Source organism: Andrographis paniculata, unplaced genomic scaffold, assembly GCF_009805555.1.
Source record: "Andrographis paniculata isolate CXL003 unplaced genomic scaffold, ASM980555v1 Contig80END, whole genome shotgun sequence".
Taxonomy (NCBI): Eukaryota; Viridiplantae; Streptophyta; class Magnoliopsida; order Lamiales; family Acanthaceae; genus Andrographis; species Andrographis paniculata.
The window spans coordinates 3,131,528-3,145,712 of record NW_026137618.1 but is presented as its reverse complement, the minus strand read 5'-3'; the positions used below and the strand labels follow the sequence as shown (position 1 = coordinate 3,145,712).

At 32.9% G+C, this 14,185-nt stretch overlaps 1 protein-coding gene across 1 annotated transcript; it reads right to left on the bottom strand.

Moving 5' to 3' along the window:
- Window positions 1-4,417: 4,417 nt before the first annotated feature.
- Window positions 4,418-6,667, bottom strand: LOC127241079 (F-box/kelch-repeat protein At1g57790-like). The gene is made up of 2 exons (XM_051259969.1): window positions 6,565-6,667; window positions 4,418-5,691 (listed from the first exon to the last, which is right to left on the bottom strand). The coding sequence occupies exons 1-2, from the start codon at window positions 6,603-6,605 to the stop codon at window positions 4,593-4,595; spliced, it is 1,140 nt and encodes a 379-aa protein (XP_051115926.1). The 5' UTR covers window positions 6,606-6,667; the 3' UTR covers window positions 4,418-4,592.
- Window positions 6,668-14,185: the final 7,518 nt, after the last annotated feature.

Sequence of the window (14,185 nt, the reverse complement as noted above, 5' to 3'; positions counted from 1 at the left end):
GCCCTATTGAAGGGAATTTCTTCGGATGAAAGAACTACAGGTTCGATGTGTGGATTTGATGTATTGGAGAGCAGATGCAATACATTTCCCCATTCTCGAGCAGCTTAAACTTACTGGACTAGATTTATTATAGGAGGTCCCTGCAGGCATGGGAATTAAATATACTAACATTACAAGAAATTATTATTGGCGAGTGCAGTGACTCTGTCATCGATTCAGCAAAGAAAATATGGGAGGAGCAATAGGAGATGGGGAATGAGATTAGAATTGATGTTACTGATTACCGCAATGTTTCTTATCAGATAGGTACTTTCACTACAAGAATTGATGTTTCCATATTGTGAACAGGAAGGATGAAGTTGGACCTTTGTTTTCTTACCTCTTGAACCAAGTCCAGGGACACGACCTTTTGTGTTGAAACCACCAAATGCATTCATGAGTTTTTTTTATCCGCTTAAAAGGTAGAACTATTTTTAGAAAATTGTTATAGCTCCGCCTAAGAATGAATTTTTATTTAACCATTATATTCTATCATTCAATATGGAAATATATATATTCTAAACAAATTATACCTCACGAGCTGCAACATCTTGAATAGGTATTTTGTTCTTTTTACTAAAACACTGAACGATAAAATTTTTATTTCTGACGGTGTGCGTAAGTGGCCGGTCTACAAGATAAATATTATTAGAACTTTTGTCAAATATATATAAAATACGGCAATTTATGTTTACAACTACATTGAATTAAATAGTACCATAGTATTTTGAACATGGCCAATAGATTGAGCCCCCACGGTATTGATTTGCAATTGCTGCCAGCTTTTTTTCCTATTATCTTTATTTGGTTCAACCATATCTTTGAAATTCCTTAGAACTCTATTATTCCTCATTTTATCCCAAATTTCAAGAGAAATTTATTTCAGACATGCATTATTTTTTTGGACGTAGCGTAAATTTCTTCTTAATAACTCACTAACATTATTTAAAAATAAATCACGGATATCAAATTTATAATGATCCAACCGATGATATCATAAATAAAGATGGTTGTTTATCCATAGATATAATTTATAATCTTTGTAGTTCAATAAAAAATTAAATTATATAAGCAAACCAAATCAAAATTTACCAAAAGACTGGAACAAAACAAATTAAACAAATCTATCTGCTTAAATATATATATATATATACATATATTAAAAAATGTAGGTAGTAGAGTATATGGGCGGAGCCAATTACCCTAAACCCTAAACCCTATATCCATATCTTGAATCTACATTAAACAACTACTTTATTATCAATGTGAATGTCATTGTTATAAAAAATTTACCAAAATGGCAGAACAAAACAAATTAAACAATTACTTTATTATCAATGTGAATGTCATTGTTATAAAAAATTTACCAAAATGGCAGAACAAAACAAATTAAACAATCAAGGCCCAAACAAAAAATTTATAAATTTAAAACAAACAAACATAATATAGTTGAATCCAACAAAGGAGCACATAAAACAAATTAAAACTTCTTGTATAAACATAACAAAATAGCAAAATGAATCAAAACATTCTTTCTTTGAAATCCAAGCAATTCATTGCACAAATAAATTATAGATATTTACTCAAGACACGTGCGCCTAAACATAAATAAAAACTTCTTGTATTAACATACTAAAATTAGAGCGATGGTGCTAGATGGCGAGTCGAAGTACACAGAAAGTCGAGGGTGAAGTAATGAATAGTAAAACCAGGCATATAATTATATAAAATTTCATTCTCAACAAAATAACATATGTATATTGTATATATTTTATTGAATTATTATTATTAAAATAACTAAATAATTATTTTACTGCAGTTTTATACAGCCGTGCAAATATGTCTGTAAACATAAGAGAGAAAACATATGTTGTCGGCGAAAATCAACGAGGATAGATAGCAAGAGTGTGTCTCCCTAGCCATGGATCCGTGCCACAATGCCGATCAATAGTAACTCCACAGTAAAATTTCTCAAACCAGCCCAAAAAAACACTGTAATTTTTCATTCCCTATTTGCCAAAAATATTAATATAAAAGACACAATATCTGCATACAATGCAATTAACCAGCACGGACCTTATCTACTTAAATGTAATCATCTTTCATCTGTGTCGACTGATGTTTTCTGATCGGTTGATCCGAGAGAGAATTTCGGAACTTTATAGAAATTGGGAGATTGATTCACAACGTTTGATATGCTCTAGTAATTAATATCGTTATTTTTAATTTTAATCTTGTATACACTAATTAGAACAGCCTGATTCATTTTGGGATTAGTTCACGTACTAAATTATTTTTTTACAATTCCACATAATTCAATACTTGCTAATCAACTTCATACCAATAGCATCTAGATGAATCACGTCAAATAAAGTCTTCATTGATTATTTTTATTAAATATATATATATTTCAAAATAATACCAATTCATCTGCAAATGACGCAAACAATAAATTAATTAATTAGGTATGTAGCCCTCTCGTAGAAACGGTCAATTTAGACTGTACTGAAAATCTACCTTTATAGACGACTTGGGCAAGTCCTCTTCCCTCAAAACAAAGTTACCTAATTGAATCGACTATTGAGGAAATATTTAGAATTTTACAGAGTTTCAATCCCAAGGGAAAACCAAAAGTTCTCTTGAATCAATTAATGTCGACGAACTACGACAACTGGGAGAGGCTGGTGGGAGCAGTGCTGAGGAGAGATCGAGACAGGCAGTTGGCATATGCTCACAGCATCAGCTCTGCTGCTTCTAGTTTAGGTTCAGTTCTTGACAACTTTTTTATGCATTCTAATTGGTGGTCATTGTCGGATGCAAAATGACTGTCTCACCTAAAAAGTTCGAACTGTTACGAAAATGCAGTCATTAATTATATATCCGTAAACGGGAGTTTCCAATAGCCGTGATGTTGGGTATCTTCGACAATTGCCAGATTCTATTCTCCTGTATATCCTTATATATTTTCCAGCCTGATGCAGGTGGCAAATCGGAAAAGGGTCCTCAGTTTGGAGAATGGGAAGAAAATTATCCGAGCTCAGCAGAATCATTTGCGCAAATTTTTAACAAAATACGAGAGGAGACAGACATCAGGGTAGGCACCAACCCCGGCCGACGAGCTGCCAAACAATCTGTTAGTTTACTACAACTCTAAGTTTAACAATTGCTTCGGATTTCATGCACAATATGTTACGAACATTGCTTCGAGCGAGTTATTGTATGGTAATAATATCTGTTCTTTTATATGTATCAGGAATGCGGCATTCTTTGATGGACTATTGCCAGTGTGTTATTACATTTTATTTACTGACAAGTTTTCTCATGACCATGAAGTCTAATTTCTGTAATTTTGTTTTATTACGCATGTCTATTGTTTTTCCGTAATCACAACGGATCTATTTTGTTTGAGATTTTACCAAACCTGGAGTTTATGTTTACAGACAAATGTTAATAAATTAAATAATACTTTCATCGTCCCAATAAAGTTGTTTTTTTTTTTTTTTTTATTTCATTATTATCCATAATAAATTAAATTTTTGAAGGGAGTTTTATCGGAACAAGATTTTTCCTCACGGTTTTTCAACAAAAGGAACTAAGGAAGAAAAAATCTGTGGAGAAAATTAATTATTAAAATCATGAATGCACGGTTTTTGGTATTTGAATGACTCGATGAAATAATCACTCCTACCAAATTTGCACCCACTGCCCCCAACCCCCAAGACTCATATTTGACTTTATATATGGGCTAGCCCAAGGCCAAATATGGGCCAAATCTAATTCATACCACAATTTATTCATTTATCATTATTTGGGACCAAAATATACTTAAGGTAGGTGGAGTTTGTTTGATTTTTCTATGTGAGACAAACATTTTATCCTCTTCTCTCATATTCACCCAATACACTAACAATCTCCAACCTGAAAAAGAAAACGACCATGACTACGGAACAAGAATCAATTCTATATAGGATAAGTAGTTATCTCTTTGAATATATATTTTTTCGAACAAGATGTAGTAGTCTTGACGAACTAAATAGTAAACACGTTATTCTTGAACAGTTTAATTTCCTAATAAATGAGCTATATGCTGACTGGAAATTCATATTTTTAGTTCGGTTTTCATTATCTAGTACATTTTGACAATGAAACATGTCCTGGTTCTACAAAGTTTTTAAAAAATGGACTAGATAATGAAAACCCAATGAAAACTTATGGCCTAACTCAATGAAGAGAAATGTTGTATCTGCATCAGATCTAGTTTAATATATATAGTTCTACAGAATATTCTAATAATGAATTTTAATACACATAAAATCCTCTTATTTGTCACAAAACAATAACAATTAATGGGTGAGGGTTTGGTAAATACTTTTGGCCGATTATGCAATTTTAAATGATATCAAAACAACATCTGTTAAGCAGGGAAGATACCCTTAACCAAGTTAACCAAGCATCAAATGTATAATCAGATCAGTAGGTCGACCACCAAGAATTAATAAAACCCTAACGAGCTTACAGTGTAAGCTCCTTAAATTCCAATGACAAAATTACAACTACTTCTTACTTGCTTGCTGGCTACGAGATCCCTCAAGAACAGAATTGTCCTCCGGTGCATCAATCCAAACAGCTTCATCGGTATCCTTGGGGCGAATGAAACAGTCGCTAAAGTATCTTCCATGGTGTAGAGAATACCTTGTGAAGTATTTGTCTTCTGAGAAAAAGATGCAGTCTCTCATCCGTCCCGGCATGTTATCCTTGATGTATGAACCTTTAGGGCTCACAAAAATCGTCAGCCCACCAAAATCTGTCACCTTCAACCAATTGAATTCCGTTTGATCTAACTTATATATTGTTAAGCCATCAATAACACAGGTCCGAACAAGAAAGATGTCCCCGCTGTGCTCTGCAGTGAACCACCTCCTTTTATGGAGCGAAATACCCTCTACCAAGTGATCATGGTCACCATTGAAGACTGTCCAAGTTCTTTGCATTGGATCATATACTCCCACGTGTCCTGAGGGGCTCATGCAATAGAAACAGCCATTGCACGCCACAACACAGCTCCAAATGCAACTGTGGAATGGGTGCTGGGATTGATAGGTGACCGTCGTCCATGTATCATCACCGGGGCGACAAGATGAGATGGTAGCATGTGTGTGCTCTGATATAGTTATAGCAAATACTACACAGTCTGGTGATTTTGGAAGTCCTGAGAAAGCAGCTCCTTTGAACTCCTCAGACAATCGAGGTAGTTGGACTGACTCTCGTGTGTAAGGGCAGAATAATGTCAATGTTTGCATGCTGGCCTTGAAAAACAGCATCCAACGATCCCGGACATAGTAGAGTTTACCTCTTCGGCATATTGGCAAGCTAAGGCTATCTGACCGGCTCAAAGAAAGATCGAAAAATTTATATCGCTGGTAACCATATCTTGGGAGATGCAAAAGAAGCGGTGGCTTGCCCAAATTTTGGACAGTGGCTGCAGCAGCTCGCCATCGCCTGCAGACTCCAGCAGCCCGAGAAGTGTCTCTGAAGCTCAGGAGAGTAAATATCAATACTAGAACATCTGTAGGAAGATAAAAGTCTAGCTCCTGGTCCTGCTCTGTTGATGTGCTTAAAATTCTTTTCTTATTACGCTTTTCTTCGAATGAACTGCGAGCAGAGGATAACTTGATAAATTCGAAACTTTATTTAAAGAAATTAACATATGTAACTTACATGAATACAATGTAATTGAGAATAAAGGGTTATACACTTCAAGTTATCTTATCAGTTTCATTTCGCTAAGCAGGAAATTTTGTAACTTCAGAAATGTTTGGTATAGAGGTGAGGGAAGGCGAGGGAAGGGAGATAGAAGGACAATTCCATTGTCAAAGTTTATTATGTTCAAATAGATGTGAAGAAAAATGAGTGGTAGAGAAAAATAGAAAGTTTACATTTGGTGGGGGGGGGGGGGGGTTGGGGCGGGTTCACAACATATATAAAAACATAGGACAAGTAAGAACAAAATTGCATAGTAAATTTTGAACCATTAACCCACAAGACTAAAGCATATGATGTGAATAACAACCCGATGAAACGGAGAAGATGTTGAAAGGTGGGGATTTATCCGCAAGAAAAAAAAAATTAAACCAAACACACATTTTAGAGATTTATGAGCTAAAAATAATATTGGTATCGCCAAACAACAACAAAAACAACAACCAAGGAGAATTGATGTTTAATTTGTTGTGTGTAACTAAACAATACAAATTTAAAACCACCTAGAGCGCTTGAATTTAAAAATAGACAATGAAAACAATCCTACTTTCCGACTTTTACGAATAATTTAATTAGATCTCATCACTTCAAATACAACTGGGCAAGCCCCATTTCAAGTATTCAAACCATTTTCTCTTAAAGAAGGAGAAGACCATTTCAAATCATGCCAAAAAAAAGAAAAAAAAAATAAAAAAGAAAAAAACCACTCCATATTATCAACCTATAATTGTTGGAATAAACGAAATAATAAAATAAAAAATTCACAATTTCAGCTTCTTGTTGCTTTTTCTTTGTCCTCTGGCCATGGTTTCTTCGCTCCGCTACCGCCTATGTTGTGTATTCTGCCAGAGATGAAGAGAGAGACTAGAGGGTCGATTGGAAATCTGACTACTTTCCTCTTTCCAATGGACCGATTTTGCAAGAATGGTAATGACGTATCCACTCTCTCGATTTTACGAATTTTTAATATAGAAAAAAAAATAAAAATAATTACAAGGTGAATAGTTAGTAATTTCGAGTAGTCATAAATATTTAGATGACACGATTATCATAAAATGTATACTTCCCAAAACTATTTTTTGTTTAAACGGTGTTTGTCATTAATTTTTTAATATCAATTCAGTAAAATCTTTATATACTAATGATGGATCTTTATATATACATATTTTGAATGTCATACTATGCAATTGTCAAAAATATTAGATTATCAATATTAGGACATGAAGAGTGATGTAGATGCATATTAATACTTTTAATTTTTATTGGTGTTTTGATTGGCTATGTTCTTCGAATAGTATTTTTCAATTGCGATTCTCCAAAAATAATAATAATAAATATAATATTTTATACGGAAATAAAAATTCAAAATATTCATTGTAAAAAGTCGAAAAATCATTACAAAAAGTTAAATATTCAATTTAAAAAAATATATTTTATATTTTTTTAACACAATTCTCCATACCGTACAAAAATAATCATTTATCCAAAAACACTGCGTGAACGGAGCCATTATCTTTCAATGATTAATTATTTGAGCATATCAAGAATTTTGTTAGAAAGACCTAAAATTTAAAATTAAAATTGCTCTAGTGTCATGATCAAAACAATATTCAAGATTTATTAGTTGATTGGGATAGCAAATATTGTCACTGTTTAAGCCCTACTAAGGAAAAACAAAATTCCAAAAGGAATAAAGAAAGGGAAAGGTCCCAAGGATATTTGCAGAAAACCCGCCGCATGCCAGCAAAGTTGAGTCTATTAGGTCAGGTTTCACTTCGCTAGGTTGATTTCTTCTTTGCTTTTCGATCTTTTATATCCAGGATTGACTGATTATGTATTCCAAATCTTATAATCTTCTAGCCTAAGAGATTTTGACGACATAATATGAAGATTTGTGCTACTATGTTTTATATGCTAGCTAATATTTGTTTGATTTTTCGGATATTTGCAAGTTTTACTTTACCTCTCTTTTTCTTTTTTCTTCTTTGTTTTTTTCCCCTTTGGGATAGTGCCAAAGAGGCTTGGATACTTTAATCATCTTCAAAGTGGTTGATGATGAAGATGATTTTTCATCATTTTTGAGGATTATAGATCCGTCACATATCAGAAGTGTGCCAATCAACAAGAAGGCCCAGTGTATGCGCCCAAGGGCCCAAATTTGTTGGGCCCTCTTTACTAATTTACATACATATAAATAACGTAATAAACATGCCTTGATTTTACAATTTTACTTTATAAATATAAAACAAATATTGTACAAATGTGTAAAATATTAAATATATATTAATTTTTTTAGTTTGTATTCAGATTTTATTTTTTATTTGAAATTGAATTTAAATAATATTTTAATATGATATTTTATAAAAAATCCTTCAATCCAACGAAACCGTGCTCACTCTCTTTGGTGGATGGAGGATGTACATTTGTATTAAGAACAATGTAGATTGAATAAAAAATTGTTTGAAAGCAAAATCAAACATACTCAAATTAGTTTTAAAAAATACTATTAATAATTAAATTAAGTAATAAAACATTGCTATTTTTATATTAAAAAGTGGACTCTTCTTTATATTTTTGCTTGTGTCCATAAAAAATCTAGGGCGGCCATCGCATTAATCCGATTGCCATTTCATAGACATCATACCTGAACTGTATTTTTGAACTTAGTGTTGTAGCCTTCAAATATTTTCTCTTAGATGTCGTACAAGGTTCTCTTCAAAGAGAGTAGGACCATTGTTTAGGTCATTGTAAAGCAATGAAAAGTTGATTCAAGGAGAATGAGATCAGTCAATGATGAGGGATGCAAATAGAAGCCGTGCATTCTAGAAAATATCCCCTTGCACAAACTCCATCATTTTTATGAAAACAATCAGCCCAAAATTGACAAGTTTACGTTGTCTATGCAATACACAAGTTTACCAATCCCGAGGCAACTGACGATGAATTGAGAAAGGGTAAAACATTAAAAGCACAAAAATAGTAGGCAAAACTGCTTATATCCCCTCTGTGGTTTGGAAACTCGGCGCCGTTTTCCCCTTTACTTTAAAAACGGCGTAGTACTCCCTTGTGTTTTCAAAAACCTCGCACACTCTTCCATTTGATCAGTTTGACCTAACGACGTTAAATATCTTCTGTAATGGACTGTTATACCCTTCCTTTAAATAACTCACTTAACACTCCTTCATCACTTCTCTCTCCCTCGCTTCTCTCCTATCCCTCTCCACCCACACCTCTCCACCATCGCTATGCCCGACTCGAAGTTCTTCTTCCACCCACGAGAAAATCGATTACAGGTTTGAACACTGATCCAACGGCGGGATTCTCATAAAAAAGTTCATCGATTTTTCATAGAAAAGGGTAGCAACGAACCCAAATTCTTGTAAGTCACCGAGTTCGATCGATTTTGAATAACTTTTGTGTTAGGGCTAGGGTTTTTCGGCATTTTTCTCATATTACGTCCAATTACGAAATTAATTAATTATGTTAATTGATTTTTTTTTTTTTTGTCTAATTGCTGTTAGATAGTGTTTGAGGGTGGGGTGGACATATTCTAATGTGAAAAACACATGAAAAAAAAATTAAGTGAAACAAAGCCAAGGAAGAAGGTGGAAATGAAAACATCACTTTTATTTTGCAAACACCTTCTTGGAAATCGAAAATCAGTGGTTGACCAACGTTGAGGAGAGGATTCGGGGTGTTCTGGGTTTGCTTTGGTTGTGTTAGAACGATTGATAGAGAATTGTTGTACTTAATGGGAGTGGAAGGGTAAATTAGGAAATTTGGGTAGTTTAAGATAAGCAACAGCAAGTCTACTCGCTTACTCCGTGCGTGTATTCCACCTTCCGTTAACTTTTGTTGTTGGAGGGTTAGACGCAAAGTTTTTGAAAACACAAAGGGGTACTACGCCATTTTTTAAGTATAGGGGGAAACGGCGGCGACTTTCCAAATCACAGGGGGGATATAAGCAATTTTGCCAAAATAGTAACACAATAATACTTCACCAATAGAACTCTTAAAATTAGTGTTGTACTTCCATAATTTGTTGCTTTTCCTAAAAGACATTGCCACTTAAATTATAGTAGATTAGAAGCTTGGAACTTTGAACAGTTTTTTGTATTGAGAAATTTTAATTATTCAGTTTTAGATTTAATAGATTTATATTAAGATTTGGTCATATCCATAGAGAGATTACTTAGATTTGAATCTATCGAGTCTGTTTTGTTTTGTCTATATATAGAACCTTTATTTTGATGATCAATAATACAACTTCTTTATTCTCCGCCCCCCCCCCCCAAAAAAAATATTCTAACTTGGTATCAGAGCATATTTTTCTCCTGAACTAGACATAGCTTTCTAACTCTCGTTTCTCCAGGTACATTCAACGTGAAGTCTATCTGGAAGTCTTGTGATTTTGAGATTATGCCTTTGCAAGTCTATTTTTTTGCAAATCTGTCTACTATATGTGTCATGTGTTTTTTGCGTACGATATGAAATCTATCTGATATCTGTCATCTGTCTGTTCTATGTTTGTTGCCTACGTGCGATCTGAAATCTATTTGCGATCTGTCATTTGTCTGTTGTTTTTCTGTTGCCTGCGTGCAATCTACTTTGTCTCTAAAATTTGTCTGAGATCTGTCCGAAGTCTGCGATCTATTTTGCAATTTGTTCTATGATCTGTCTGGTGTCTGCTTTCTGTTATGTGATATGTTCGATATTTTCGATCTGTTCTGCAATATATCCGATATTTGCGATATTTTCTGCAGTATGTCCAATGTTTGCGATCTGTTGCTGTTTGTGTTTTGTCCGATGTCTGCGATCTTTTTTGTGTGCTATCTGTCTGCGTTTGACTCTAATTCCATTTAGAGTCTTTTCATTTACGGCTTCGGTGGAGAGTCATGTCGTTTTCGGCTCTGGTAGAGAGTTATGACATTTTTTGCTTTGGTAGAGAGTCAACTGTTTTCAGCTCCGGCGGAGAGTCATGTCATTTTCGGCTCTTGTGGAGAGTCATGCCGTTTTTGGCTCCGGTAGAGAGTCATGTCATTTTCGACTTCGGTGGAGAGTCAACTATTTTCGGCTTCGGTGGAGAGTCAACTGTTATTTTTATTTGCGTTTTTTTGCATCTATATTCAACTTTTTTATCAAACTCAAGTTAATTTTTTTATCTCACTTAGTTTGAGAGGGCATGTTACATATTTTACATATTCAGTTTTAGATTTAGTAAATTTATATTTATATTTGGTTTTATAAAATATTTTTGAACTATAAGAGTCAGCCTCCAATCTTGACTCTTGATAAGCCCGGGTAAAATCAAAATTAAGACCCTTAAATCCATCATAATTGATTTTTCTTAATTCTTCCTTTATTATCCATTGCATTTAAAAAAATAATACTCCTTTTGTCATCCAAATTTATAATCGCTTTTGTTTTTTTGGTTGTAATAAAAAATTATTATTGTTTTCTTATTTAGTAAAAAAATACTAATTTTTCTACTTTTCTTTACTATAAAAAGCAAAAAAATATATATATACATTTCTACCTATGTTTTTAGAACTCGTGTCCGATCAATTAAGCATAAGTTTCTATTGCAGAGAGAGTAATAAATATTTTCAAATAACAATAATAGTGGTTGATCCTAAAAAAAATTTATAATGTTATTTGTTTGATTTTGTTTTAAGTTTTTTTATTTGACTTTTAATTATGGAAAAATAGCATAAAATATAACCAAAAGCCCACCTGTCTTATATTAAACTTGTGCAGAATCCCCGCAGTTAGCACTTAACAAAATTGATGTTTACAAGCCTATATTGCGATTTCTTTTCCAAATTCATAATAAAGAGTAGCCGAAATTACTAAAATACCTTTTCACCCTTTAATAGCTTTCTGTGTCTTCTTCATCGGTATCCCAATAGCTTTCTGTGTCTTCTTCATCGGTATCCCATTCTCATCCTTCTCCTTCTTTCTTCTCTATGCTTTCTTGTTTTTTAAAAATCAAAAGGCAAAATAATATAAAATTCTTTTCTGCTTTTTCGAATTTTTTGAATTTCCCTTGTTCTAAAATTGTATAAAACCAACTTGTGATTTCGAAAATATTCCGAAAAAATTCCATTTCCGTTGGGACTTAACGGATTTTCATTTCAAGCACCCAGACTATGATTTTTTATATAAAAACTTATATATACTATGTGAAGTTAAAAATACCCCTCAGATAGTAATAAAACTATTTTCCTCTCCTTCACTCTCTCTCTATATAGCTTTTTCTCTAGGCAAGCCACCGGCGAAGTCGGAGGCGTTGGGCGGCGGCGCGGCTGTAAATGTTGAGCGCGTGGATTGGCTGGTCTGGGTGAGCGCCCATGTCTTTGGAGAGGGGAAGAAATTACATTGGAAATATAAGTTTTTTTGGGATAATTAGATGTCAAACTTTTGTTTTCGTGGGGTGAAAGAAGAAGAAAGGAGAAGAAAGAGGAATGGAGGATGCTCATGGGGAGAGATACGAAACCTATCCATGAAATCAATTGACTGAGGTGAGCCTGAGAACCCCTCTCCCCCAAATTCGAGATGGATCACAACAAATTTGTAGAAGAATAATTGTGAATCTTTTCTATTTCATTCCAATAATCTCGTCTCTGCTCATTTCAGTAATAATTATAATCAGGAAAAAAACAAACAAAAAAAAAAAAAAAAAAAAGAAGGCGATCAGTGGGCTTTACCCATTTCTTTCGTTGCCTATTTTCTGGCCGTTGTGGCGGCGGTTTTGGTGCTCGTTCGGAACATCTCCTTCCGAGGCGGTCTGGTTTGGGATATATATATCTCTTTCTATCTCTTGATTTTAGTTTCTTTCTTTTGAATTAATATGTTTTGTGGTTTTGAGTAATCAGATTGATTGAGGTTAGGGTTTGCAATTTTGGGTATGATCTTTAGTCTTTAGGGTTTCTTTTAGAGGATTAATTCACTGTCCAGCCACTAATTATTTTTCAATAGTAACGAAAAAGAAAGAAGAAAGGGGAACGAAGAGGAAAAGGAGTGTTTGGAGCGGGTTGGGGGAAGAGACGAAGGCTGTCGGTGTTGAGGGGAGGAGGATTCCGACGATGGCAGCGACCTCAGCAGGGAGGGGAAGAAAGAGAAGAATGTATGTGTATGCATTTGTGTGTATGTCTCTCTGTGAATATTTCCAGAAAAATTTACATGTAATTTTTCATAACTATTTAAGATAGCGACTTATGTAAAAAAATTTTCGAAGATATTCTATTCCTTTCTTTTGGCTATTTGGTTACAAATTTTGTCACGAAATTTTTTCGTAACTAATTTGAGTTACGGCACAAATAATAAAAATATTTGTAACATTTGAAATTACTACAATATTGTCAGGGCATAATTTCCGTGACTTTTTAAAGTAATGACATAAGTAATGAAAACAACCGCAAGCTTTTTATTACCGTTCAATATATTTATTTTTTACTTATATTGTAATTTGATAATTATTGTAACTATTAATTATTATTTAAAATCACAACATAGATACCGAAATATTCACAAAATTTCAATCCCATAGTTATTTTTATATAAAAAAATTAATATTTACAGTTATAATATAGATAATTTTATTTAATTTTAATTAATTTAATTAATATACATTACTTTTATTTATTGCAGATATTAATGTAACATAATATTTAACTCTTTATAGTTACAATATATTCTAATATATTTTTAACTTTGAAATTTTGTGTGAATTAATTTTTGAAAAAAAAAATGATAAAAATTAAAATAATTGATGATAAATTGATGAAACTATTGTTAAAAATTCAAGATGGTATACTAAATAAATATGTGTATATTGTTAATAGATACATTTATAACTAATAATATTTATGTAGTTAATGCATAAAAACAAGCAAAAATAAATACTTTTAACGTAGATAGTTAAGTTGACATGATGAACATTTAATAGCATTGAATAATAATTATAATATAATTATATATATATATTTTTTAAAAAAATATAAAGTTACACAAGTGTAATAATATTATTATGTAATTATTTTTTAAAAAGTTAAATTCTACGGAAATAGTTACCTATATTTATATCTTACAACTGTCACTTTTTTGTGATATTCTCCCTCCGTAGAGCTATCCCACTAGCATCGACACCATTATGAGCTTGACATACGGCTAGAGGACAAAAATTATAAAAATAATTGATACATATAGAATATATTTTGCCATAAAAACAAATAAAATATGTCACATGTGTCACTTTTTTCGCGATTTTTTTTCTCCCCACTTCACGCGTGTGAGATTGTATCCGTCGTGAACTTGACACACGGCCAGAGAATAAAAATCGCAAAACAGTGACACATATGAGATATATTTTGTTAGGGTATCAATT

What these genes read in the sequence shown, in the direction of transcription:
- LOC127241079 (XM_051259969.1), bottom strand. Translation starts at nt 6,605, where the DNA reads ATGGCCAGAGGACAAAGAAAAAGCAACAAGAAGCTGAAATT. An exon ending in AGCAACAAGAAGCTGAAATT is followed by an intron (nt 5,692 to 6,564) that starts GTGAATTTTTTA and finishes CTCTGCTCGCAG; the next exon opens with TTCATTCGAAGAAAAGCGTA.